At 36.8% G+C, this 27,953-nt stretch overlaps 1 protein-coding gene across 3 annotated transcripts in view; it reads left to right on the top strand.

The window, feature by feature from the left end:
* Nucleotides 1-27,953, top strand: part of FAM3C (FAM3 metabolism regulating signaling molecule C) — a 53,378-nt gene that overhangs the window by 20,429 nt on the left and 4,996 nt on the right. For 2 of the 3 annotated variants that reach the window (XM_087821044.1, XM_087821045.1), the window contains exons 2-8: nt 2,280-2,334; nt 7,033-7,137; nt 14,531-14,560; nt 15,214-15,337; nt 18,208-18,266; nt 19,311-19,361; nt 21,543-21,627. In XM_087821044.1, coding sequence (XP_087677170.1) covers nt 2,322-2,334; nt 7,033-7,137; nt 14,531-14,560; nt 15,214-15,337; nt 18,208-18,266; nt 19,311-19,361; nt 21,543-21,627 — 467 coding nt within the window. In that variant the 5' untranslated portion in view covers nt 2,280-2,321. The remainder of the gene's footprint in view (nt 1-2,279; nt 2,335-7,032; nt 7,138-14,530; nt 14,561-15,213; nt 15,338-18,207; nt 18,267-19,310; nt 19,362-21,542; nt 21,628-27,953) is intronic. The other variant, XM_087821047.1, reaches the window with a different exon arrangement.

The following is a 27,953-nucleotide window of genomic DNA, read 5'->3' on the forward strand; positions in this document are numbered from 1 at the left end:
ACATTGACTTTTTAAAAATTTATCTTTATTGTTGAAAGTTTTACAGATATTCCCTTTCCCCACAGTTGACCCCTTCCACCCCACACCCCCCACCACCCAGGCCTATATTGCACTATCGTCTGTGTCCATGGGTTATGCATATATGCATATAAGTTCTTTGGTTAATCTCCTCTCACTCCCCCCTCCCCTTCCCTCTGAGAGCCGTCAGTCTATTCCATGCTTCCATGTCTCTGGATCTATTTTGTTCATTAGATTCCACATATAAGTAACCTTTCCTATTATGTGGAAGGTGTTCAGATAACTAACAAAGGAAAACAAATCAATAATGCTCAATTCAGCATTAGTTCAAGTGTTGATGTTTTCGTAAAACGGTAAATTGGGCAGAAGAAAGCGAGTTCACATAAGGGCATTGACCCTTTGGGATGCTCTCCACCCCCACTTACTCCTGGGTGAATAAGAAAACTGGATGTCTCCCTTCCTTTCAGTATCCTTCAGGGGTGGGGCATTATTTTTATTTGAAGCAGAGTCTATGTGTTATTAGATCAGACTTCATCATCAGAACATCAGTATGAAAATGCAGTCTAAAATAAAGTTATATTTTTTATTAATGTGATTCATTAATCAGAATTTTCTTTTGAATTCCTTTCCTGTACAATAGATTGAGTAGACTGCAGTAGTAGCTGTCTAGCTAAACTTGGACACGAATTTCCTGTCAATCTCATTTACTTGCTTTTCCATTAGCTAGCTAGCTAGCTTTCTTTCTTTCTTTCTTTCTTTCTTTCTTTCTTTCTTTCTTTCTTTCTTTCTTTCTTTCTTTCTTTCTCTCTCTCTCTCTCTCTCTCTCTCTCTCTCTCTCTCTCTCTCTCTCTCTCTCTCTCTCTCCCTCTCTCTCTCTCTCTCTGTCTCTCTCTTTCTTTCTTTCTTTCTTTCTTTCTTTCTTTCTTTCTTTCTTTCTTTCTTTCTTTCTTTCTTTCTTTCTTCTTTCATTTATTTTTACTTTTTTTAAGTTTTATTATTGTTTAAAATATTACAGATGTCCCTTTTTCTCCCCAATGACCCATTCCACCCCGTTCCTTCCCCCTCCCCAGTCCCTCTCCCCACCATTGTCCATGTCCTTGGGTTGTGCATAGATGCATATAAATTCTTTGGTTACTTTCTCCCCCTCCACCCACCTGCCTTCCTTCATCCCTCTGACATTCATCAGTCTCATCTATGCTTCCATGTCATTGAATCTATTCTGTTCATCAGTTTATTAAGTTCTTTAAATTCCACGTATAAGCGAGATCATGTGATTTTTGTCTTTCGCTGCCTGGCTTATTTCACTTAGCATAATATTCTCCAGGTCCATCCATACTGTCCCAAAGGGTACGAGATTCTTCTTCTTTACAGCTGCGTAGTATTCCGTGGTGTAAATGTCTCACAGCTTTTTTATCCACTCATCTACTGATGGGCACTTGGGCTGTTTCCAGATCTTAGCTATTGTAAACTGTGCTGCTATGATCCATTAGTTTTTTTAAAATTTTCCTATCTTGAGTTATTTCTTAGGAAGGAAATACACATACACAGATTTTCCCCCCAGTATCTGTTTCTTGTTTTTAGGATAATACCAAAGGGTATTTATCTTTCTTCATTGATAGGTAATATACACTGTCAATAATAATTGCTGGAATATTTAAAATTGTAATTTTATACTTCTGGATATATTCTTTTACAAGCTTAAATTGAAAGCAGGAAGAGGAAGAGAACCCTGGTATTAAAATAAGAATCTTTTGCTATAAGTGCTTATAGTGACACCTGAATTATGTCACACTAAAGTAAAGTGGCATCTTACAGTGGAGTGAGCCCTGGAATGTGAGCCAGCAGACCTAAGTCCTAGTCCCATTCTACAATTAATTTGTTCCATGACTGGAAAAGTGGCTTAACCTCTTTGGACTTCAACTGCAAACTGAAACTTTGGAACTATATATCCAAAGTTCCTTATGGATGCATAATCACTGACAGTAATAAGGCATTATCTTCTCTTCACAAACTTGATGGCAGTTTTTCCTCGGTAGCTGGGGGACATAGCAGTAGAATACATGACTGTCCTCTCAGTAGCTTTTATGGTCCAGTGGAAGGAGAAGATGCAGTAAGAGTTTTTTGTTTTTTTTACTAGATGTCTATATTGGTAGAATGCTTAGAAATGTCATGACACAGTTTAATAAATACACTCCAAACTCAATATAAGGAGAAATGTGCCTTCTAGACCTAATCCTATTTGCCTTTTCTTTTTATTTTAGGAGCTTATTTAATGAAAAGTGCCAAAGACTGAAAAACCAAACATGAGGGTGGCAGGTAAGAAAAATATGTCAATTCAGTAGAAATAATTTTGCTTTTTATGTAACCTGTTTGTTTAGTAATGACTAAAGGAGAGGGTAAATAATCTTCCTATATCACATGCAAAGCTGAAATATAACAAGCTAAATCATTATTTAGCCTCTCTACTTTTTTGTTGTTCGTAATCCTCATCGGAGGATATTTTTCCATTGATTTTTACAGAGAGAGGAAGGGAAGGAGGGAGTGGGGGAGAGATAGAGTGAGAAACATCAATGTAAGAAAGACATCCATCGGTTGCTTCCCCCACTCGCCCTGCCTGGGGTGGGGGTTCGTACCTGCAACCCACGTACGTGCCTTTGACAGATAATTGAACCCGAGACCCTTTGGTTCTTGGTTTGACGCTCTAACCACTGAACAACACTGGCCAGGTCTGTCCTCTTTACTTTTTTATGTAGTTGGCAAATCACAAATTGGACATTTAATGGGTGTTACATAAGTGTTTGGAAACACTTTCATTGAAATTATTTATGCTAAATATTTTAAGTGACGGTTTTAATGTTCATGTTCTTATACATTAAATTTGTTTACCAAATAATACATAGATAATGTCTATATAAAGAACATTTTGATAACCTTGGGGGGCTGGTTTTTGTTTTTGCTAAGTTCTAGCTTGTTGAGGAAAATGAACTGTAAAATTTGAAAGCTTAATTATTTTTCAATGTCTGTGCATAAATTAAAACTAGTGTATGTAAAGGATTCAGTAAAATGTGTTTTTGCTTAAGTGACTACTGGGTGGGGCAAAAGTGGTTTATAGTTATGAGTACGCAAAACAATTTATTCTTGTATTATTTATTAATTATGGTATTATTTTCCGTACAAACAACTGTAAACCTACTTTTGTCCCGCTCTGTGTTTGCTAGTTCAAGTTCAGTCTGCCTAAATGGGATTATGCATAGGGACCTGCTCCTTATGCAGCATATTGAGGAAATTGAAAAACACCACTTGATGATCGTAGTATTAATGTAGCTATCCTTAAACATTATAAAAAGACAGATGCATAAACAACTGGAGGGGCTAATGACCTACCTCTTCCTACCTATAGTGAAAATAAATGTGATCATTCTATACCCACCTATCCTCCAGCACAGCCAAGGCCCCAGAGGAAGTGTGCACTTTACATTAAAATTCCTAATAAGTGTGTGTCCAACCTAGGAGATAATTTGTAATTTCAGCTTTGTTTTAATTATCATCTTCTCACCAACAAACAAATACTTTCTGACAGGAGCATCTCTAGAAGAACCTAAAATCATGGTGGGTGGGCAAACAAGTCTTGCTTCAGTCATAATTATATATAATCAAGTACAGGTGATTAGACATCATGATTATTAAACAAAGATTACTGAGGGGTGTTCAGTAATGCTTTTGCAGAAATTTGAAAATCTAGATCTCTTGGTTATGAACTTAAAAAAGCTTTCCATTTGAATAGCTGTACAATTACTGAAGAAATATATTTCCAGAAACCAAGAGCTTGTTTGTGGTTTAAAAAAACAAGTTATAATGACTTTTTTTAAACAAAAATATGATCTTTGAGTACAGCAGGACTCTGATTGCATACTTCCAGATGATTTTTAAAGTATATTATTTAATTAAGCATGGTTATTTAAAATAATCAAAGCCAGTTTCCCATTCTCACATAATTCTACATTCATTCTAGTTGCAATGAACTTTGTCATCTAGTCCATTTCTCTGATTCTGACAATTACTTCCGAGGTTAATTGATGAGTAATTATTCACTGAGTACTTATTTTATGTTTGGCACTGTTCCTAGTATAGATCTTCAGGGCTTGCTTTCAATGAGTGAATAGGGAACATTAGCTGTTAGTTTATTGCTTTCAAAATAACTAATCTTTTCTAATTTAAGAATTTTTAAAAATATTCTGGTTACTTCAAAATATACTTATAGTCATTATTCATACAATGAGGCGTCAGTGTCTAAAGTTTATGCTTTTTGGTTTATGAAAAATAGGGACGCACTCTATTATTAGATTAGTGCAGTTCATGACTAGAAGGAAGAGGGAATCTCTTGGAAAGTTATGAATGAGAACTGTGGTGTGGCATGGGTAGGCCCTTCCAAATTCAGAATTGGATGGTGATCAGCTCTGGAAGAGACCTTCTGGAAGAGTTCTGACATTCCAGACTCTGCCATTATGTAGGCTCTGAGACCCTTCACCTGCCTGCCCTCTCAGGGACCATCTGCTTGTTCTCTTACTAGTTGGTTTCTCCACCTCTGACTTTTTTCTCCCTTAGAGCTTTTGTGTCCTACTTCCTCCGATGGCCCAGTATAAGTGAATATGTCATGGTTTAAGACTCAGTTCTCCTACTGATGAGTTATGTGAACTTAGACAGTGGTCAAAATTCTTAGCCTTGTTTCTCGTATTTGTAAAATGCTATCTTGAAAAGCTGTACAAGTGAGGTTATGCTTCTATAGCATTTAGTTCTGTAGTAGGCGCTAAGCAAATAGTGTATGTTTGTGTGTATCTGTGTGTGGTGTGTATATATGTACATATATGTATATATGATGCATGTAGCTTGTTTAGTGTAGGCTCAGGTTTAGCTTGGTATTGAATTCAGTCTAGAAATTCCATATATTATAAACTTGATATTTTAATATTTCAGTCTTGAATAGTGAAGGTTTCATCTGCCTGCTTTAAGGGACAGGGAAAGGTAATCTCTAGTTGCACCTGCCCATACTTGCTAGAAAATGAGATATTAACCTATCATGTGATGTATAATCGTCATGCCAAGGGGCCTTAAATGATCCAAAAGGAATATGCCACCTGTTACCATTCATCTATTTAGCAAACACTTGTTGAGAGTATTACTATGTGCCAGGCACTCTGCTGCATCCTGCGGGGGGAAGATTTCAAAGCCTTGTGGAATTTTACTGTCTTAGTGCACTAAAAATGTAGGCAACTTGGAGTTGCTCTTGAAAGCAGGAAGCACAGTTTTTGGAAGGGAGACGATAAGAAATGGAGGGGGCGAGGTTGATTAGTTTAATAAGGTTAGGCTTTTTCATTGCTACTTGTTTTTGTATTTAGTGTTTCTCAGTAGAAGTGAAGAGCTCTGAGAAACTGCTGCTTCTCAGAGTCATTAGTTTTTCCGAGCATCCCTAGTCCATTCCCTTGTCTCCTCTTTTTTTTTTTCTTTTTTGGTTAATAGTCACCTGAGAATATTTTTTCCATTGATTTTTTTAGAGAGAGTGGAAGGGAGGGAGGAAGGGGGAGAGAGAGAAACATCGATGTGAGAGAGACACATAGATTGGTTGCCTCCAGCACTCGTCCCAACCAGGGCATGGAATCGAACATGCAACCCAAGTATGTGCCCTTGACCTGGAATTGAACCCACCACCCTTTGGTGTGCAGGCCAGTGCTCTAACCACTGAACCACACTGGCCGGGGCCCCTTCCCTCCTCTTCATGCTGTAGTCCCCATATCTTTAGTTTATGAAATTAGGAGGAGTATAGTGCTTTTTTACTCTTCCTTACCCAGTAAGTTGAGTTTCAGTAGTTTTTCAGGAGAACATAGTAATTTGGTGTTGGGATAGAGTACTGTACAAAGCACTGGGCTGTATCAGGATCCCTGGATTTTGGTCCTTGTGCTGCCCCTAAATTATCTGTAATCTTGGGCAGTTGCCTTACCTCTGGACCTTTGTTTCCTTAATGAGAATGAGATAACTGATGATCCTATCTACCTCTTTTCTGTCCATATAAATTACACTTCCTGTAAGAGTGGGTAGTGGAGATTGGAGAGACAAATGCTTATCTTGTTTCTGAATAGCCTCATGAGATGGCTCTGAAATCCTGAGTGAGAGGAAGATGTTTCTTCCTTGTCACTTTCCATTTCCTTTCCTGTTTTGCTCTTTTTCTTTCCTAGATTTACTTAGCTTTGGAGAAAAAGGACAAATAATGATTCATGGTAAGCAGTTAATTAGTTAATAGCAGTGCTAACTATTTGTAAGGCACTCAGAATTGGTTAAAGATACAAAGGTGTAAAAGACTAAGAGCCTGTCTTCATGGAGCTTACCCTGTAACCACATTGTGAATCATATGTGATAGATGCCAGATGAAGTTGCCCAGAAGTGGAGAAGGCCTGTCTTAAACTAAGTATCAAGTTTGAGGAGGAATACTTTTTTGTTCACCATACCAGGAACACTCCTGTATCTCAAGAGATAGGATGGCGATGGGACATTTCCTTGACAACTCCTCGCTGAGTGGACATCTTGCTCTGTTGCATTAGTAGCTCCAGAGGTCCAGTGTTTTGGTGGTGTCCCTGTACAGTATTGTTGCCCTTTATATTTGAAAAGGATTAGGAAGGGGTCATACAACAAACTTGGTGACAGTCTTCCATTAGCCATGATACTTTTGTGTAGTCAGCCGACAGTTGATGGCAGGTCATTTTTGTATGGAAAATTAGGCAGATGACTCAAGCAGTTCTTTGTCTAGATTGCTAGCCAGTCTGATAATTCTTTGATCAGGAAAATCCTTTATCTTAATGGATAGTTGGTACAGTTTTTGTTGTAACTCAAGTAAAATTAAGCTCAGTAGATAAAAAGTAAAATTTTATTAGTCTTAAAACTTTTTTTATAAACTTACATTTTTCATTGAAATGTTATATAATAAAAGTTTTGTGAGCTCATAAGTTCATTTCTGCTCTTTAGGTGCTGCAAAGTTGGTAGTAGCTGTGGCAGTATTTTTACTGACATTTTATGTTATTTCTCAAGTATTTGAAATAAAAATGGATGCAAGTTTAGGAAATCTATTTGGTAAGTTCTATTTTTTTTCCATTTTTTAAATCTTGTTTTTGATGTGATTGCCTCATTACCACTTATACATGTTGTGTCACTGCTGCTGTTTAGTTTGTCTAGAAAATGTAATTATACCAGTAAGTGTGATTCATTAGAATATTTAAAAATATACAATAGAAAGTCCTAAAATCAATTCAGTATAAGGCATAAATCTTCCATTCAGCATTTTTAATATGTTTAATGGAGTTTATTGTATACATGCTTAGGGTCATTAATCATGGTGTTCTAAATGCTCATTCTAGAAGATATCACACTATTTGAGCTGGCCGATAGAAAATTTGGAATCAAACCTAGCCCTCAATTAAAGAGTGGTTAGGAGTCATGATAATGCATTTTAAATACCAGCCATAGAAATCCATTTTGCTTTTCTACCCTTATTTTTCTTCTGCAGCATTTTTCTTTTCATCAATTTGTTTAATGCTATGTTGTAAACATACCATTGTAAACTACTATAACTTAGTTTTTAACAAAATATTTGCATTAATAAAAGAAATTAACATTTGAAATGTTTGCATAAGCTTTGGCTATTGTTTAAGGTATTAAAAAGCTACACTTGAAAGGTGAAGCTAAGAAACCAGTTAACAGTATTTTGACTTAGTAGGCAGGAAGCAGATGGAACCACTTTCAGATCTCTGGAATAGTGAATTTTGTTTTCCATAAATTAATATTTGGTAGCAAACTACAAGGACTAATTCACTTCCTTTTATATCTACTTTCAAGACTCCCTTAAACCAGTGCTTCTCAGACTTTACCGTCAAATGAATTTCTAGGGTATCTTGGTAAATGCAGATTCTGATTAACTGTTTGGGATGGGGCCTAGGCACCTGCATAGTTTCTAACAAGCTTTCAGGTGATGCTGAGGTTCCTGTCCATGTACCACATTCTGAGTATCAGAGCTTTAGACAATTTGGACATGTAGTCATCAATTTCTGTATAAACATTTTAGGTGACTTTCTTACAATGACTGCCTAAATGTACTTCCTTGCATGGCACTGAATTCTGCCTTTTAGACTTCCAGGCAACAGCAGTTCACTAGCTTCTACCTGCTCAAGTTCTCTTCCCCCATTAGTGATCTCTCAAATAGCTAAATTGTAGTTATACTCCTTCAGGTCATCTTTTCACAAGTTTTCTTATTATCAAGTTATGGAATCTTCCCTTTCAGTTATTTCTCTTAAAGTACTGGTTATTCTTCTGAACCGTCTGTTTTTCAGCACCCGTCTTACAATGACGTATCCAGGATCCAGCATAGAGTAGTTATTGCAAAGTGTAATGAGGCTTGACTCACTCCTTCTGTATTACTACAGAGGCCCAGCCTGGTGGCCTTTGAGAGTGCAGCTGGTTTCATTTGAAAGAGGGGCAGAAAGACACTGAAGGCATTGAGTACTTGTCCAGTGTTGCTGTGGGAACTATGTAGACAGCTAATTCTCCTAACAAAGGCTGATCTGATTGCTAAGGAAGGAGATTATGGGATGGTAGTTTGAGGCAGAAGCAAGTTGAACATTTTTTTTAATTTTTTATTTTCTAAGTAATGGAGAGATTTCCTCTGGTCTAGAGGCCTTGGACAAAGATTCAAGTGAATTGCAATCAGTGGGAGGAGACTGAACAGACAAGGAAAGCAGGACCCTTGAAAGAAGGGAGGCAAGGGGACTGCTGGTGCAAATAGAGCTCCCGAGAAAAGGCCCACTGCCTCAGAGAGGAGACTGGCGAGGCCACTGTTGGCCCTAGTTCGGGTCTTCATCTCTAGTTTGCACTGATCCTGTAAGCATCACAGGAATCTCGCTGTGTCTGTGTGTCCTCTTGATATGTGTCTGTCACACCACTGCCAGAGTTACTACACCTCGGGAAGCTTTAGGACTTCCGATTACCAGCGTGTGAAATCTACGCTCCCTGCTTAGGATTGGCCCTCAAAGCCCCCACCTGCCTCTGCCGCTCGAGCCTGTCCTCCACCCCACCAGTGCCTCGCCCGCCGTGACGGGGACACAGACCGTGTCCTTTCATACCTGAGCCTTTGCTCATGCTGCTTCGCACATCTCCCCTCCGTCTGCTTATCTTTTTCATTTTTCAAAACTGCATAAGTGCCCCTTCTTGTATTTGAACTTCCCTCTGTCCTATTAGGATGTATTTATTGTTTGTGTTTCTGAACTGTTTGTTCTAATGCAGAGAAGTTATATCGTAATTGGACACTGATTTATTCTGCCTCACATTATAGTTTTTTCCTTTTCATGTATCTGTCTTCCCTTATTGCAGAATAAATCTTTTTTTTTTTTTAATATATCTTTATTGATTTCAGAGAGAGGAAAGGAGAGGGAGAGAGGAACATCAACGATGAGAGAGTCATTGATCGGCTGCCTCCTGCACGCCCCCAGCTGGGGATCACGCCCACAACCCGGGCATGTGTCCTGACCGGGAATCGAACCTGGTCAGGAACCGACCTGGATCCTAGGTCGACACCCAGCCGCTGAGCCACACCTGGCCGAGCCCGCAGAATAAATCTTGAGAGCTATACTATCTTGACACTTCACCCAGCATCTAGTGCTAGGCCCTGTAAATAGTAAATGCTGACTGAATAGGAAATGAATCTTGGTAATTGAGGATTAGGATTTTTACATGGAGAAGGAGTGTTTCTAAAGTGGGATTCATTTAAAGTGGTATTAGTTGAAAAGCTGCTGGTCATCAGCTATGAACAAATGCTGAGCTACTTTAACTAGAATAGTTGTTTCTCTTAATTTTCACTTTGATTTTTCCTGATGTTGGAAACCTGTAATGTTTTAGTGTGTGTTTTAGCTCTTCCATTTAGGCATTCGTAGGGCAGCTGGTTTACTTTGCTGTCATAGCTTAAGTTGTACACTACATCCACAAAACCTTATTGGATTCCAGTCTATTGCATTGGTGAAAATTTAATTTGTATGGTTATATTTTACTTCTCATTTCAGTATAATTGAGCAAAGATGAAGATATGGTTGTCTTTGCTGTTTGTTTAGCATCTAACTTAATTTACCAAAAGGTAACAAGTTTAACTGAACATTAGGATTGTTTCTATAATCAGTATCTTAGGGGGACCATGAGAGTAACTATGTTTGTTTTTTTTTAATTAAAATAATTTTTCAAGTACAGTTGACATACAATATTATATTAGTTTCCAGTGTACAACATAGTGATTAGACATTTATATAACTTATGAAGTGATCACCCTGGTAATTCTAGTAACTATAATTTTTTTGGTGGTGTATATTTTCATCTTGATATAATAACGTAGCTGATAGTTTCTGTAAATCTAGATTCAGGTTGATTATATGGTACTCTTATAGCAAAATAAGTTGAACCTATTTCTAGAAAGGAAAAATGAAAAATTTTGCCCCCAATTAATAGTTGAAATTATCAAAGTAGTTTGTGATCTTTTAAAAAAAAATCAACAAAACCTTTTATTTTATAGATACACATGCATTTGTAAGAAATAATACACAGAGATCCTATATACCCTTTACTCAGTTTTTCACTGAGTAATGTCCTATAAAACTATATCCAGTGTCAGCCAGGATATCAGTGTAGATATAACCTGCCAGTCGTAGTTATGATTGTGATTTAACGTAGTGTTAGTTTTCAGCATGGATACTTGACATCGAGTGAATATAATGAACGCAGTCCAAATTATTTCTGCGTTTTGCTATAGTAAGTACTTAATGTTCTATTGAGTTGATTTATTTTTCCCTTTTTCAGACTTAAACCGTTGAAATACTATATACATGAATTACTTCACGTTACTAAAAACTAAAGTATAAAATAATTCTTATTTCTTTAGCCTGACTTGTTGAAACATATTCATTAATGAAACCAAATCAGAAATGTTTATTATTGTCCCTCAAACTGAAAGTTGTTGAAAGAAATTAAGAATTAAAGCTATCACGGTAGTTTGAGGAATAAAAATTGCAGAAAAGGCAGGATTTTTGTGCTTGTATGCTGTGCCCATGCACTGCATGTGGAAAATATCCTGCCTTATTTGTGAAAATTTACCCGTTCTGCCTCCAGGTGTTAAAATTCTCAGAATTGCAGCCTAGTAGAGCCCTTTCAGTTTTGATGAATATTGGATAAAAATTAGTTCTCATCTGGAAAGAAAAATCTGTCACAAGTTTCTTCACCTTTATTCATCTCACCTTACTTAATACACGTATTAAATGGAGGTGATGTTATTTACTTAAAAGCCTGATGATTAAGAAACTACTTTTCTCAAAATTGTATGTATCCCAGTAAAATTATTTGAATTGAGGAGCATTTACTGTTTTTACATTTCTTCAGTTTTACAGACAAACTAATGTGATCACCGTAGAGGTTCATCCCTGGGTTTCCTCTGCCTCCCTCTCTTCAGCCAGTTTCTTCCTCTGAGCATCAGGTGATTCTTGGTGTCTCTGAGATTCTCTCCTCAGCCCCATTCTTACTTGAAACCCTCTCTTTTGGGTGGCCCCACCCATCATTGCCTAATTTTCTAGTTTATATTTGTGTCCCAGATCTCATTTAAGGTTGGCCTCTAGACTTTTTCGCTTGAAATTAACAAGTCGAAGGCAGAACTCATCGCCCACCCCCACACTGCCATCGCCTCACTAGATTCTAAACATCTTGAGTGCAGAGATGTTTGTGGGGGGTTTTTGTCTATTAGCTCTTGCGAACAAATAAATGAATGGTTCTAAAGCCAAATGTCTGAGAGACAAAACTTGATTCCTCTCTTTCCATCATTTCTCCGTCTGGTCCATTCCCAAGTCCCATCAGTGTTGCTTCCTTAGTTGTTCTGAACCTGCCTATTTCTTTCAAGCCCACCTTCACTGCCTCTGTTGGGGCCGCTACCCTCTTCTACCTGGATTACTTCAGCAGCATCCTTGTCGTGTCCTTGTCTCAAGCCTTGAACCCTCTGCAGCCTTTTTCCCCTCGACAGTCAGAAGGCTTGTTCTGAAAACTCCGTAGCCTGGCTCCCTGCTCCTAGCAGGACGAGCAGCTTTTGTACCTGTGATCACAGGACCTCAGACATTCTCTTTTCGGGGGGCGGTGCGTCAGGAGTTTGCGTGATAGAATGAGATATGGCTTTGGAAACTAGCTCTGCTGATTACTAATTATGACTTAGAACAAATCAGATCACTAAGCCTCTTTAACAGGGATCATGCCCAAATCGGTAAGATGCGCAGGAGCACTGAGAGCGCCCAGCACCCGTGAACGCGCTACAGTGTTACCCTGGTCCGATCCCATGAATTCCTCCATAAGATGGGTGGACCAGAGTTCCTGATTAGAACAGCGTTCCCCTGTGAGCATCTTAAAACCTAAGCCCGACAGACAGGTTTGTTCACAAAAAAGTAAAGTTGAGAATCTGTAGTTACGCTCTTAATCACTGGTTGCTAGAATCTCTCTGGGCTTTCTCGTTTAAAAAGTGAGAGCAGTGGGCCAGGCGATCTCTGTCCTTCCCTCACATTTATGACATAATTAAGGGACAATGACATAATTAAAGAAATTGAAAAAACAAGCCCCAGTAATTCCAGTACCCTAATTTACTAACTGATCACTGTTTTGTTTCCTTCAGGTCTTTGTTTCTTCGTCCACGAATATTTTTAGTTCTTACAGATAAAGTCCGTTCTGCTTTATTCCAGATGCATGCAGCCTTTCCGATGCTGCTGCAGTGCCGTTAGCTCAGGGGTGCATAGTATTCTGCGTGCTCTTCAGGGTTATGAGCCTTTGTTTACTTGGCCGTTTTTCTCTTTTTAAACATTTACATATTATTCTTCAGCTTTAATTTCTGTTCTCTAGTTAGAGTTCTAGACTTTCGCACAGAAATTCACAATTACCTAAAATAGTACAGAAGTAAAAACTAAGTAACAATTTGTAGTCCAACAGCTGGCGGACATTTATGATACGGCATACTTATTAGCCAGATCAGGAAAGGGCTGCCCACAGTACTACTGATGATCTGAATTGTAACCTCCTGGGCTAGGATCAGATGTTAGTGTTTTTAAAAAAGCTCCAAGTGGCCCTCCCAGCATGTCTCAGCGGTTGAGCATCGACCTATGACCCAGGAGATTGTGGTTCGATTCCCAGTCAGGGCACATGCCTGGGTTGTGAGCTCGATCCCCAGTAGGGGGCGTGCAGGAGGCAGCTGATCAATGATTGTCTTATCATTGATGTTCTCTCCCTCTCCCTTCCTCTCTCTGAAATCAGTAAAGACATATATATATATATATATTTTAATAAAGACATATTTTTAAAAAATAAAAAAAAATTAAAAAGCTCCAGGTATTGATGGTCAGGTTGATCTGCTGAATTCAAGTTAAGTTTTGGTCAGAAGATTCTTGCTTCCTTAAACTCATGAATTATACAACTCTTAGTAACGACCTCGATTTTTTTATTGCACCCAATACACACCTGTTGTAGAGAAAAGCTTTCTATACCACCACCATCCCTCTTGTGTTCTCTCCACCCCCAAGCCTCCTAGCCTATCCACTAAGATAGGTTTATGTATATACTCCAGGGCTTTATATGCATATATACATAACACCATACAGTAGCAACAACTTTCAAACACCCTAATAGTCACCAAGTATGTATTTAAAGTCATTTAAAGGTTTAAAGGGAAGTTTGAAATATGTATGATATCACTAATTATGGAATCTGAAAAGAACAAAGTCATAGAAACAGAGTAGAGTGGTGGTTACCAGGGGCTGGGGCTGGGGGAACTGGGGAGATGTTGCTTAAAGGGTACAACTTCCAGTTTTAAAATTAACAAATTTGGGGATCTAATGTACAGCATGGTGTTTATAGCTATTAAAACTTTATCATGTACTTGAATGTTGCTAAGAGAGTAGATCTTAAAAGTTCTTACTACAAAAAAGAAATGGTAACTATGTGAATGGATGGAGGTGGTAGCTAATACTATGGTGGTAGTCATTTTACAGTTTATAAATATATCAGGTCAACGAGTTGTGCACCTTAAACTTGTACAATGTCAAGTGTTAGTTATATCTCAATAAAGCTGAAAAAATAATTTAAAAAAATAATGGTAAGTTTGTAGAATAACTTTCTGACTAAGCTTTAAATGTTTAATAACCAAAAATCAAATCAAAATGTAAACATAAAATGTTCTATCTATAATACAATACTACCCTCCATAATTTCTCTGCATAATTGTTTATACTGAATTATGTAGCCTAAAGTTACTTCCGCACTGTTTTTCTAAAGTGATATTCATGTTTTATTTAATTATATACTGAGCAGTATTCACTTCAATTTTTATAGGCCTGTTAGCTCTAAACATGTTTAAAAAGTAGATACTTGCCAATAGCTTTATTCCTTCTAACAAAGACAACTTTTTTTTTCTTAGCAAGGTCAGCATTGGACACAGCTGCACGATGTAAGTATTTCATCCCCATAATTTGCAGATGGTTTATTCTAGTTTTTTTCTCAGACATATGAGAACTTATATTCGAACAGTGGAGATAGTTCAGTGTGAGCAAAAACTGATTTGAAATTGCTTTCTGAAGTTACAAGGATGCTATTTGGATAGCTCAATATTCTTGCTATTTACTCATGAGTATTTTGTTTCATTAGTGTTTCTAGCTTCAGTATAATAAGTACAGAAAGTGTTTAAATGCAGAACTAGTATGTGAGCAGATTATTCAGTAATGCATTAGGCTTTTTAGTTTGTAAGCATTTGTTGTGCATTTATACACTGAAAATTCAAAGTAACAATTCAATACCTACTGCTCCATCCTGAATTTAAAACATAAACTTAAAAATAATTAGATAAAATATATTTACCCTCATCAAGATCATATTATTTGATTCATTCATGTCAATTATTAGCTTGCTTCTTCAGTGCTTTTGTTGTTTGTTTTGAGGCTCTTGGAAACCCCCAGAGGCGGGGGGGAAATCCTAGCATATGTTTTAAGATAAGTATATCGTGGTGATTTACATAATTTCTTTGTGGTTTGAAATTTGAAACAAACTGATTGTAGAGCCTGTTAACATTGTTTTCTTTAAAAAAAACTATTTTCTTTTCCAAAGCTACAAAACCTCCCAGGTATAAATGTGGGATCTCAAAAGCTTGCCCTGAGAAGCATTTTGCTTTTAAAATGGCAAGTGGAGCAGCCAATGTGGTGGGGCCCAAAATCTGCCTAGAAGACAATGTGTAAGTGTTTATCCATTTGGAAGTATAAGACGTGCTGTAAAATTATAGCAGATTGAACCCGAGTTTAATGGATCTTTTGAAAATATATTGAGCATACTTTTACTAAAGAAAAGTGATTTTTATCACAGTTTTTTCCCCATGCCTTTAAGAAATCTTAAAAGTTCCTTAAATTTCATATTGGAGAGCTACATAAGAACAGAGTATTTATCCACTTTCGTGGAGGGATGAGGGGTTTCCTGAGTGAATTCTCTAGATCTGTCCTGTTCCGTATTAGAGCCATACACCCATGTAGCTATTTAATTTTGATTCTTAAATCATATGAAAATGTTAATTTACTTAAATCAATTAAAATTAAAAGTTCAGTTCCTCAGTCACATTGGCAACACTTTAAGTAGCCACATATGCCCTGTGCCTACCGACTTGAGCAGCACAGAGACTATTTCCGTCACTGCAAAGTGCTATTTCAATTTGTGTTAGTAAGAGTGACGATTAACCTTTATAGATTTAAAATCTTCAGTTGTAGTTTTCCCAATTGGTTTTCAAAAATTGGTAATCTGCTGCCCTCTTGTGGGAAGCCCATGTCATAGCGCTTCTTTGTTGCCTTTATTTCTCTGCTCTGTGATGGCATCCTACTCAGATGATCTCTACTTGGAGAAGACACTGTGACAGTTATTAATGTAACAAGTTAATCACAGCTATTTCCTATTAATATTAATAATAGAGTTTACTAATATATTTCTGAGAGGAGGAGAGCAAATGCATTTTGAAATTTCCCTTCCCTTTTGTGTAGCAGAATCGTTTGGCCCACCTCAAAACTTTTTTGCACACACATAAAAATGTTCTGTGCTTTATCACATGTAAATTTCAGAAAATGACAAGTGAAAATTTGAAGGTAGATATGCATCCAGTTGTAGATAAATGCTACTAAGCTTTTAAAAATCAAATTTTTATACTTTTCTGTTTCCTAATACTTTTTAAATGGACATTGGAGTATTTTTTTAACTTTTTATTTTGAAATAATTATAGAAATCATAAGCAATTGCAAAAATGGTGCAGAAAGGTCCAACATACTCTTCACCCAGTTTTCCCAATGTCCTTTCTTACATTATTATAGTACAATATCAGCACCAAAAAATTGGCATTTGTACAATGTGTGTGTTTAGTTTTCTGCCATTTTATCATATGCATAGATCCATGTAACCAACACAGTAGTTAAGGCACAGAATTATTTCGTCATCACAAAGATCTCTTACTGCCCTCTTATAAATCACCCATACTATCACTGACCTCTGCAATCATTAAACTGTTTATCATTTCTTGTCATTGTGATGTTTTGAGAATGTTATATAAATAGAACCATGCAACGTGTGACCATTGAGGTTGGCTTTTTTCACTCTGCATAGTGCTCTTGAAATACTGGTGCGTGTTAATAATCTGCTCCCTTTTTAATGCTGAGCAGTAATCTGTGGTATGGATGTTCCACAGTTGGTTTATCCATCACCTGTTCTGTTCAGCCAAGCAGTTTCAGTTGTTTTCAGTGTTTGGCTATTAATAATAAAGCTGCTATGAATAGTCATATACAGGTTTTATGTGGACATACACTTTTATTTTAAGTGCCCAGGAATTCTGGGCTGTATGGTAAATGAATGTTTAATTTTGTAAGAAACTTTCAAATATTTTCCAGAGTGAGTGCACCATTTTAAATTCTCACCAGCACATATGAGAGAGACAATTTCTTTGTATTTTGCCAGCATTTGATATTGTCATTTTAAAATTTTATTTTAGCTGTTCTAATAGATATGTAGTGTGATATCTCAATTACTTTTCTTATGGCTAGTCATGTTGAACATCTTTTAATGTTTTTTTGCCACTTGTATATCCCCTTCAGTGAAATATCTATTCATATCTGTTTTCCATTTTGTTTGGATTGTTTGGTGTTTTGCTGCTGAGTTTTGAGGGTTAGAACTTCACTCATTCATAATTCGCAACCGTAGGTTAACTACAGATATGAGATCTGTGAAAATCAGCTAGCACACTTGGTGAGAATCAATTGGCTATGTGGAATTTACAATAAAGTATTGTAGGTTTCATTATTTGTGAAATTATGTTCCACACGTACTTTATATCAGTAAAATTTACAATAAGTTTATGTACCTATATATGTACATGTAAAGGTGTAAATATCTGGTAACGTGTGTGTGTTCATATTTGTATACTCCCCTTCACCCCTCAGACTAATTGATAAACAGTGAACAGCACACCACTGGGAGTATCACCCGTTTTTATCTGAGCTGCCAGTGGGCGCTGTTCCCTCAGGTTTGACCGTAAGTGACTGTGGTTAGGTGCAGTCACTGTGTGAATGCAGCATTACTGCTTCTGAGCATAGAGAAGCTTTACACTGATAACACTGAGAGCGTGTTCACAGGCGAAACACTCCTGAAAGAGTGCTCCCCACTCTTCTTGCTCTATTGTGAAAGATTTGGGGAACATCTCACTTCTGCTTCCATGTCACATTTGATATTGCAGAAAGTGCGAAAGAGTGTGTATAATATGTGCATAATGTCCATCCACAAGTTGTAAGGATTTTCTAACACGGGGTTTCAGAATCTGCATAGAGCAGCAAGATATAGTCTAGCATTTTGCTCTAATATTTGTTAATATATATTTCTATTTGTGAAATCTTATTTAAGGACATTGTTTTAAAAGTATTAGGCTGTTTTCTCTGACTTAGTAGAGACCTTTAAATCTCCTCTGTAGGACTAAAGGTTTGTACATAGATAATACCCCAACCTTTTTTGTTTTTGCATGATTTTATTATTTAATATATGTTTGCACAATATATAATTCTAAATTTGTCCTTTCCCCTTCAGTTTAATGAGTGGTGTTAAGAATAATGTTGGAAGAGGGATCAATGTTGCCTTGGTAAACGGTAAGAATAATTATTTTAGTGTATGGATGTATTCAGTGGGTATTCATATGCTCCAAAGTAAAACATACTCTAATATCAAGGGACTGGATCAGAAAGTGCCACTTGTGACACTAAAGCCCTACCCCCTTCCTCACTGCCCTCTAAAAATATCCAGCTCTAGGTGGAGACTTCGTATCTGAGTCTTTACAACATGCTTTCTTGGAAGCATCCAGCTTCTTTGGCAGCCTGTAGAGTGCTTCCCATGGGATTGTCAGGATGCAGCCAATCTAAAGTGAATTCTTGCTGCAAATGTTGGCATCGTAACGTGAAGATAGATTGACATGAATGAGGGAATAAAAGACAAAGGGTGATGGCTATTTGATGGGCTTGGGGTGGGGGAGGAATGAAGAGTAAGAAATAATTGTAATTTTCCAGTATTTTTCCACATTCACTTGGCAAGTTCATTATAATAAAAAAGTTTTTTGAACCCTGAACATTTTGAGTGTTCTTGCAAAATCAAATCTGAAAATATACATCCGTGAAGTGAGGCCTGACTGTATGCTGGTCTCATCTTTCTGGTATAATTATAACCTGTAAAGCTGTATAGTGTGATTAAAGCCACAGCCACTTTACCCAAAGTCCATAACATAGGAAAACATTTTTTATTTCCTTCACAACGAGGTAAATTTTTGTGTTTCTTTTTTTTCTTCAGGTTCTTAGGTAAAAGGTTCCATACCTATTCATCTATTTAATTTTTAATAAAAAATAGATTTTAAAGGGGAAATAAATGTACATTTTATAAAAAAGTGTTTAAAATGTCTAACTTTGAATTGGAATTGTCTGCAGTCTGTTGTGAATTTCTGTTTGCTGCTCTTTGGCTTAGAAGACTATTGAGAAAGTCCTATCTAAAAATTACCCTTTAGAAATATAATTCAGATGCCTAAAGTTCAGATGTTCAGTCTTTCTCAAAATAATTTACATCAGTCATTGACTAAGAATATTTGTTTTATACAGCGTAGAGTATATTGCAGTTGCATAATTTGATATGAATTCAATCTCTTTTAGGAAAAACAGGAGAAGTATTAGACACTAAATATTTTGACATGTGGGGAGGAGGTAAGTTTGAGTAACAAGTAACCATTCTGTTGCTAGCACAGCCTTCTTAATCACCTCAATACAGTGTAGACCATTAATGAGAGCATAATGGCACCATTTTTTTAAAAATCCTCACCTGACAATATGTTCCCACTGATTTTTAGAGAGAGAGGAAGGGAGGGAAGGAGGGTTGAAGAGAGAAGGAGGGAGAGGGAAACATTGATGTCACATCTGTTGCCTCCCCTATGTTCCCTGACCGGGAATCAAACCCACAACCCTTTGGTGCACAGGACGGTGCTCCAACCAACTGAGCAACCTGGCCAGGGCCATAATGGCCTCATTTTTGTGTTCATTTTGTTTCTCTTTTCACTAAATATTCAGTTTTATTTAAGTGATCAGTCATATTGTATATAGTTTTTTAATTAAAATTTTTCGTGGTGTATAATCAAGAATAATGATATAAAAATTGAGATTTAAAAAAATCTGAGTTCTATTTTCTGCAGGACAGCTCATTCAAAGCTTTGGGCTCCTTTAGGTTTCTGTCTAAAATTATAAAAACAGAGTAAGTAATTTGAAGATGGACATAACCAAGCATTTTGAACTGACTGAACTGATTTTTTTCCCATAGGATTTTTTGTCTCAAAAATAAATCATAACCAGGATTATTATTAAAGTAGATGGATATCTGAGAGAAGGAATAGAATTTTCTGTCTAGTTCCTTGGACAGATATCTTTCTTATTTGGAAGACCCTTGAGGAGCAGGTGGGAGTCACTCACCAGCATGCAGAGACAAGGAACTGGTACCTTGATGAAGAATGCTGCCCCCTAAACCCCTAGAAAATAGATTTCTTCCTCAGCTTTGAAGGAAGACCAACACTGATTTACCTCTGGACCCTTCCCTGAGTGTTGGTGTGGGAAGTTCATCAGCATGAGGCTGCTCTTCTGCTCCTCGCCATCCATCCTTTAGCATACGGCCAAGAAGCCAGAGCAGTAGGCTTCCTGAAATGTGTTCAGGTTCAGACAGTTCAGCTTTTCTAATATTTCTTTAGCTTTAACAAGATCCTACTCATTATTTATTTTTAAATTGCTTAGGAGAACTATTAATAACTGTCAAAACTGTGTAAGCTTAAAATGCTACCATCAGTGTTAGATTCTAAAGCACAATTGGTCTTACATGAATTATTACATAGAAGCACTCTAGCAAAGTGTTGTTGAAATCAGTCATGCGACCAGAAGCGCTGGTGTGTCTTCACAGGTGGATTCATTACTGCTGAAAATACTCCTCCAGTTAAGAAATAGTTGCAGTTTACTGCCATTTTCACATTTAAATGGAAATGATTTGTTAGCTGTTCTACATATTTTTGGAGTCGAAAATGCTATTATAAAATAGTCAGCTGGAGAAAATCTTAGAAATCTTTGCTATGGAAAAAAACTGAGTAAATTTGAAGTAACCCAACCTAAATTCTTTCCATTAGTTTATAGTAAGCAGATATGCTCAAAAGATCCTTTAAATGTGTGTGTGTGTGTATACATTTGTATAATTTTTAAAAACTATAGATCCTTTTGTGAATTGATTAAAATTTGTGTATCCTCTTTTTAGAAAAGTACCACACACACAGATTTATGTACACCGAGAGAGTTCACGAGCCTTTCTCATGCTCCCCGAGTTCCTTACCTTTTTTTTTTTGTTGTTGTTGTTGTTGTTGTTGTTAACCCCCACCGAGAGTATTTTTCCCATTGATTTTTGTTGAGAATGGAAGGGAGGGAGGGGAAGAGAGAGAAACATTGATGTGAGAGAGACACATCGGTTGGTCGGGTACGTGCCCTTGACTGGGAATTGAACCCGTGACTTTTCAGTTCGCAGGCCGACGCCCTAACCACTGAGCCACACCAGCAAGTTTCTTGCTTTAAATCATAAGTAATGCTTTGACGTAACTTTACAATGGTTCTTTTCATTTAGCCCCCAGAATATCTGTACAAAAAGACACATATGATGAATCAGTACTGGAAATTTTAAGTTGATGGTGGGATCATATTAAGGAACAAACAATTTTTTAACATGTTCATAAGATTTATCTTTCTTTTGGTTACTCTACATTAGAACTTATTAATTTACAAATTTAATATTTTATACTATTAACTTTATAGATGATCATGATGGTTAGTCATTAAAAAACACACCTCAATCTTCTTTTTCTTCAGATGTGGCCCCATTTATTGAGTTTCTGAAGTCCATACAGGATGGAACAATAGTCCTAATGGGAACATATGATGATGGAGCAACCAAGTATGTAAACTTAAAAAGCTGTACAACTTTTTTGAGCTATATTTTATAATTAAGAGTAATACATTTTTATTGAAAAACATTCTAAATTAAGACAGAGTTCCAGATAAACTATTTACATTTTTTAGTTTGTTTCCCTCTATCTTTCTGTGTATTCATTACGCATATGTCATTGTGAAAGTAGGATCATGTTGTACATAAAGTTTATTCTGTTCTTCTATATTCTGCTTTTTAACAACTTCAAATTGTTTTCCCTGATATTAATATTCTTCGATAGCATTTTCATGGTTCATCCACAATTGGCCCACCTTTATTTAAAAGTTCCTTGTTGGAAGGACTGGGGTGGGGTGGGAGCCAGGTGGAGAGGGGCAACAGAGGGAAAATGTGGGGCATCTCTAATACTCTCAACAATAAAATAAATTTTTAAAAAAGAAGAGAAAAAGAAAAATAAATAAAAGTTCCCTGTTATTGCCAAGTTTTTTGAATTATAAATAATATTGTGATAAACATCCTTTTACATAATTTTTTTCACCTTTACTTATGTACTTAGGGAAAAGTCCCAAAGTGGAATTAATTGTAAAAGAATAAGTCTGATATATTTTTCATAAAGTTTAATAGATGGCAGTTTGGAACTTTTACTTAAAATTGTGTATGTTGGAAAATACAGAAATGCACAAAGAAGAAAACAAGATACAGTTCATCTCACTACTTAAAGATAACTATTGGTAATATTTTAGCTTCTCCAGATTTTTAATGCACATATTTTCTTTATCTTAAACATTTGGAATGGTAGCATTTTTTAATGTGAATATTTTCCCATATGATTACATATTTTTTGAAAATTGTTCATGTATCCCTAGTATAAGTTTTAAATCACAGGTCATGATTTAAAATCTCTTTCATAAAATACCTACTGCTAAACTTTTAGGCTCTTTCCAGTTTTCATATTTAGCAAAAATACACCATCTTAAGATTTTTGAACACTTCATATTTCCTTAAGATAATGTTTTTTGAAGTAATGTTGAATTAACGGATGAACACAATTTTTAAAAAGGATTTTTAAAGTTTGGACTAATTTTATATGTCTTTCAGAAGTTCTATGACACTGATTACCAATTATTTTTTAATTGATTTCAGAGAGAAGAAGGGAGAAGAGAGAGAGAGAAACATCAATGATGAGAGTCATTGATCGGCTGCCTCCTGCACGCCCCCGACTGGGGATTGAGCCTGCAACGTGGGCATGTGCCCTGAGTGGGAAGCGAACCATGACCTCCTGCTTCATAGGTTGATGCTCAACCACTGAGACATGCCATCCGGGCTGATTGTTAATTTTTAAAAGTTTCCAATCCTAAAAGTTTTGGAAAAGAATCTTCTTAACATGCCTTTCTTTGGTGAGATAGGATTTTATTCCACAAGTATTTTTAGCTCTTTATCTTGTAAATAGTCTTTTGCCTATTCTGGTTGATTCTCATTGATTTGTAGGAGCCCTTTATATATTAAGGATATTTTGCAAATTATTTGCTTTTAATTTTGTTAATTTATAGTGATTTTTGACTTTTAGAAGCTGAGACTGATTCTTATGTAGTCAAATCTGTGGATTTTCCTTTTTAGTTTTTCTACTTTCCTACTTAGGTGTTTTTCCATCTCCAAATTAGATATTAGTAGGTTTTTCTCTTCCAGTGATTTGACTGTTTTTGTGTGTTTTTAAAAATTCACAGATAACTTTCTAGTAGTGACTGCGATGCCCCTTCAGCGGAGGTAGAGGTGTTCACAGAGCAGTTCCAAGGGAATCTGGCCCGGTTTGCGATGCTGTTTCAAATGTAGACTTGACTTTGTTTTTGGAAGTTCTGTTCATCTATTTATTCCTCCTTCAATAAGACACTATTTCAATTTTTTTAATAACTACTTTATAAAAATAAGTGTACTTAATACCTTTCTGGTGGGGTCAGCTCCCATTCAGTAGTCTTCTTTCTCAAAAAAAAATCTTCCCTATGATACTTTTTTCAGATGACTTTTATCAAGAATAAAATACATTTCTTATAGATTTTAGGTGAAAAGGCATTCAACTACAAGTTCCACACAGGAATATGTCATGTCTTTCTATTTATTGATTTTTTATACATTTATTTGATGCATAGCTACATTATTGCCAATTTCCACTAAGAAAGAGTACCACTTTATGAATGTTTCTAAGCTGACATAGTTTCACTGACATTGTGCCTTTTACCGAGTTCAGCTAAAGATGTGTTAAATTTATAGTTAAAAGGTTAAGTAAAACTGTCATATTCAACCATTGCTATTTTCCTAGATAGACCTAAATAGAATGTAATAGGCTTTTCTTATAAAAAAAACAGTTAACTTGCTACCTGCTTTTGCTGAGAGTTGAGGCTGTTACATGGATAATTTGAGATTTTAAAGTTTTTTTTAAAAAAGCCTTACTTTTCTGGATAGACTCGCATGACTTCCCCTTTTCACCAGGTTATTTCATTATTATACCTGATGAACATCAGACCTGCTCCCCTCCTGCTGATAAATTGTCAGCATCCCTGAGAAGGAAGGGGAGGAGTATGTTTCCTCTCGAGCTGATATTTATTGGTGGTCATTCATCAAATGCACCAAAAGCAGCCTCAGACCAGGGTTCAACCTATGAGGCAAAAGTAGAAATCTAAACGTTGATGTCTTTACACTTGGTCAACCTTTGTGCATTTATTGAATTCATATTGTATGGGTTTCAGTTTGGGGCACTTATATAACAAGTATTTATATAGCAGGCATTTCCTCTTTCAAACACTGGTGAAATAAATGATAAACATCATGTCCCTTACATGGAAATGGACAAACCTTCCTTATGAAGGCCGTCTGCGTCTTAAATATAACGAGATGTAACCACGTGTCTTGGCCGATGTCTGAACGTTTGAAGTGATTCACCAGTGGTGGTATGCCCAGTCTTATGTGGGAATGAAAAGCTCTTTTGCGCTATGGCTTTTCCTTACATAAGGCTGCTGGAGTCACCTCCTAAGGAATGATTTGTTCTCCTGTTTATCCCAAGAGGGTTGAGAGTATAAAGTGGATGTGCGTGCTCCCTCCAAGATGGGGAGTTGGTATGCATGCCGATTAGGGACAGCAGGACTCGCTTCTCTAGTTGTTCCTTTCTGATCCCAGGGTCTGCTGCACATAATGAGCCCCGCCCGGGCTGTACTCTGAACTTCAGCAGAATAACTGGGACTGGTCTCCAGCACAGCACTGCTCAAGGTGTATTCAGTGGAACCCCAATCCTTTAAAACTGTTATGATCAAATAAATTTTGGTATGACATCTAGTATTTTGTACTTTTTTTAGTGGCCTACAATAAAAGGCTCTGAAGTTCTGCCCTAAAGAAACCTCTTTACCTTTGTTTATCCCAGTGTTTATCCCAGATTTTAACCTGGAAGCACATTTTAAAAACAAAACAAAAAAAGCAACCTATATCCAAGAAAATTTACAGTTTAGGGAATACGAGTCTCAAATGATGCCTCCTTTCTACCTCATCCCCCTGTAAAATAAGTTGTTTTTTGTTTGTTTAATAAGGAATATAATAGTTTGAGTGAGCAAGCTAAGTTTTGCAGTTGTATTTCTCCTTTTGGAGAGAACACTCTGGCAGGTTAGTATTATGCCTGAGTAAAGCGTTTAGGTTACGTCTCTGAAATCAGGGTTCTTTAAGGCCAGATTCCCTGGAACTTCTCTATGAATTCCTCTGCTAAACTGCTCTTCTCATAAGGACACCAGCACCCTTGTCTTTTCTCTATTTGAAATAAAACAAAAAACTATTCTTAAGTAAGTGTTATGTTCTCAGGTTTGTCTCCCTTTAAATTCCTCCTGATTGTCCTTTGCTTGGACAGATGGGACAACAAAACAATAAATATGTTCCCCCAAATTATTTGATAGTTTAAGTATTTGAAGCTCAATGGCATTTTTCTTTTAGTTTTCTCTTTTCCAGGCTCAATACCTACAGCTCTTTTATCCTTTTATCATGTTAAGTTTCTAGGTCCTTTTACCCTCCTGGCTGCATTTCTTGGGCATTCTCTGGTTGATTATTGCCTGTCTTAAATTGAGTGCCCCAGATTGAACATTGTGTTCCAGATGTGGTCTGGCCAGTCCAGGGTGCAATGGAGATGCTTGCTTACCATGTTATAGAGATTACATTTCTTTGAATATTCATGCAGACTCATATTAGTTTTCTTTAAACATTCACATCACATTTTTGGCTTATGAGTTTTTGGTCAAGTTAAATTTTCAGATCTTTTCATTTGATCTTAGACTTTTGTGTTTTAACCACTGCCAAGTCAGGTCTTTCTTTCCATTCAGAACTTGATTGTATTTCATCTAAATGAAGGACTGTATATTCATGTATCCTAGTTAAATTTAATTTTGCTGATTTTGGCCCAGTTGGCCTTAATTCTGACATTTGTCCTATGAGGTTTCCATGATCCAGGCTTTGTGTTTTCTCCAAGGTCATTCTTATGTCTAAATCTAAGTCATTGATAAAAATGCTTACCTAGGGCAGTGTGCCACCCTGCTAGAGGCCTCTAGCAAGGGATTTGTCTATTAATCAAGAGCAGAAACTGCTTTTCAAATACCAGTGGACCCTAATAGCCATACCATCAAGCTGCATTGTAAAATCTTAACTTTAAAATCTCAGATTATCTATGTAATGTCCTCATATCTCAGCAAAAGCAGGTAGCAAGTTACTTTTTTTTTTTAATAAGAAAAGCCAATTATATTCTATTTAGTTCTCTTTAGGAAAATGGCAATGGTTGAATATGCCAGTTTTATTTAACCTTTGAACTACAAATTTAACAAAGGCACAATGTCAGCGAAACTACTTCGGCTTAGAAACATTCATAAAGTCGCACGGCTTTCTTAGTGGAGATCCACTATTTTCTGAAACTATCAGATGCTCACTTGAAATTCATTGAACTGTTTTGAATACAGTACCCTATTCTACTGCCTGAAAACCTCTTCAAAAGTTCAAATAGCTGAGATGACCTTAACTCGACTATTTATTCCTCCCTCTGTTATTGGTGGGGTGTCCTCTGTATCCTCACCTATTGCTGATAAAAGTGGGATTCTTGGCGTATTATGGAAATGCGAATTTCCTGAAGCCCCCACAGGAGGATGAGGTATCGTGGAAAGCTTTATTGATGAGGTGACAGTAAGGGAGTTCCCTTCCAGCGTCCCTGACCGGGCATTGAACGGTTAACCTCTTGGTTCATGGGTTGATGCTTAACCACTGAGCCACACTGGCTAAACATACTATTTCTTTTTGTTACAGCCACAAAACTCACCTATTAGTGCTGCTGATGCAAGTAAAATGTTCTAAGAAAGTAGCCAGATGGTAGAAGAATTGGATAAGTTAACAAGTGGAATTTAACAGTCTTCCAGATCCAAGACATGCTAGCACTGTTTGAAAATAAGAAAACAGGGTTCAGGCAATGCTTTCAGGGAGTGACCCTCTAAAACAAAAGTTGCTTATCAAGTCAGGTAACAAATGAGAAGTGATAGCTCTCATGTCAGTCAAGATGGGCACAGGAAACACGGCTACAGACATACTTTAGGGGACAAGCCAGGAGCACATACACAGGATTCTACATGAAGGTCTTAACATCTTCAGGAGACCAGGGCTCCCCTGGTCCTTTGGCACAGCCATTTCATTTATTTTTATTTCACTCGGTTATAAATGCTTGGCTTTATATAGATTTGAGCCTGAAAGGCTCAATATTCCAGGGCAGCAGCTGATTTTGTCATTGATTCTAGTGAACTTCCCCCAGGAGGACAGCAGGGCCCAGACTGTGGTTAACACAGCGCCCCAGCCCCCAGGCGTAGTTTGCCTAAACTACTGGAAGTTTAATGATATATGTAGTTATTTCCAGTATTATGACTGTTATGAAGCTTTTTAAAATTTATTTTTAATTTTAAGTGTTAAATTTTTATTTATTGATTTTAGAGGAAGGGAGCAAGAGAGAGAAACATCAATTTATTTTGTCTTTTTAAATTGATTTTAGAGAGGTGGCAGAGAGAGAGAATTTGTTGTTCCTCTTTTTTATGCATGTATTGGCTTTTTTCTTGCATGTGCCTTGACTGGGGATCAAACCTGTAACCTTGATGTGTTGGGATGACATTCTAAACAACTGAGCTACCTGGCTAGGGCTGAAGCTTTTGTTAAAATAAACAAATTGCCCTGCTTATCTTCAAGTTAGTTAAATGAAAACTATTGGACCTAGTGTTTTTCATTAATACCTTAAAGGTGCTAACTGAGATTAGTATGAGATGTTTCAAGGAACTCAGATAATT

This window comes from Miniopterus natalensis, chromosome 10 (genome assembly GCF_054644295.1).
Source record: "Miniopterus natalensis isolate mMinNat1 chromosome 10, mMinNat1.hap1, whole genome shotgun sequence".
NCBI classification, from domain to species: Eukaryota; Metazoa; Chordata; class Mammalia; order Chiroptera; family Miniopteridae; genus Miniopterus; species Miniopterus natalensis.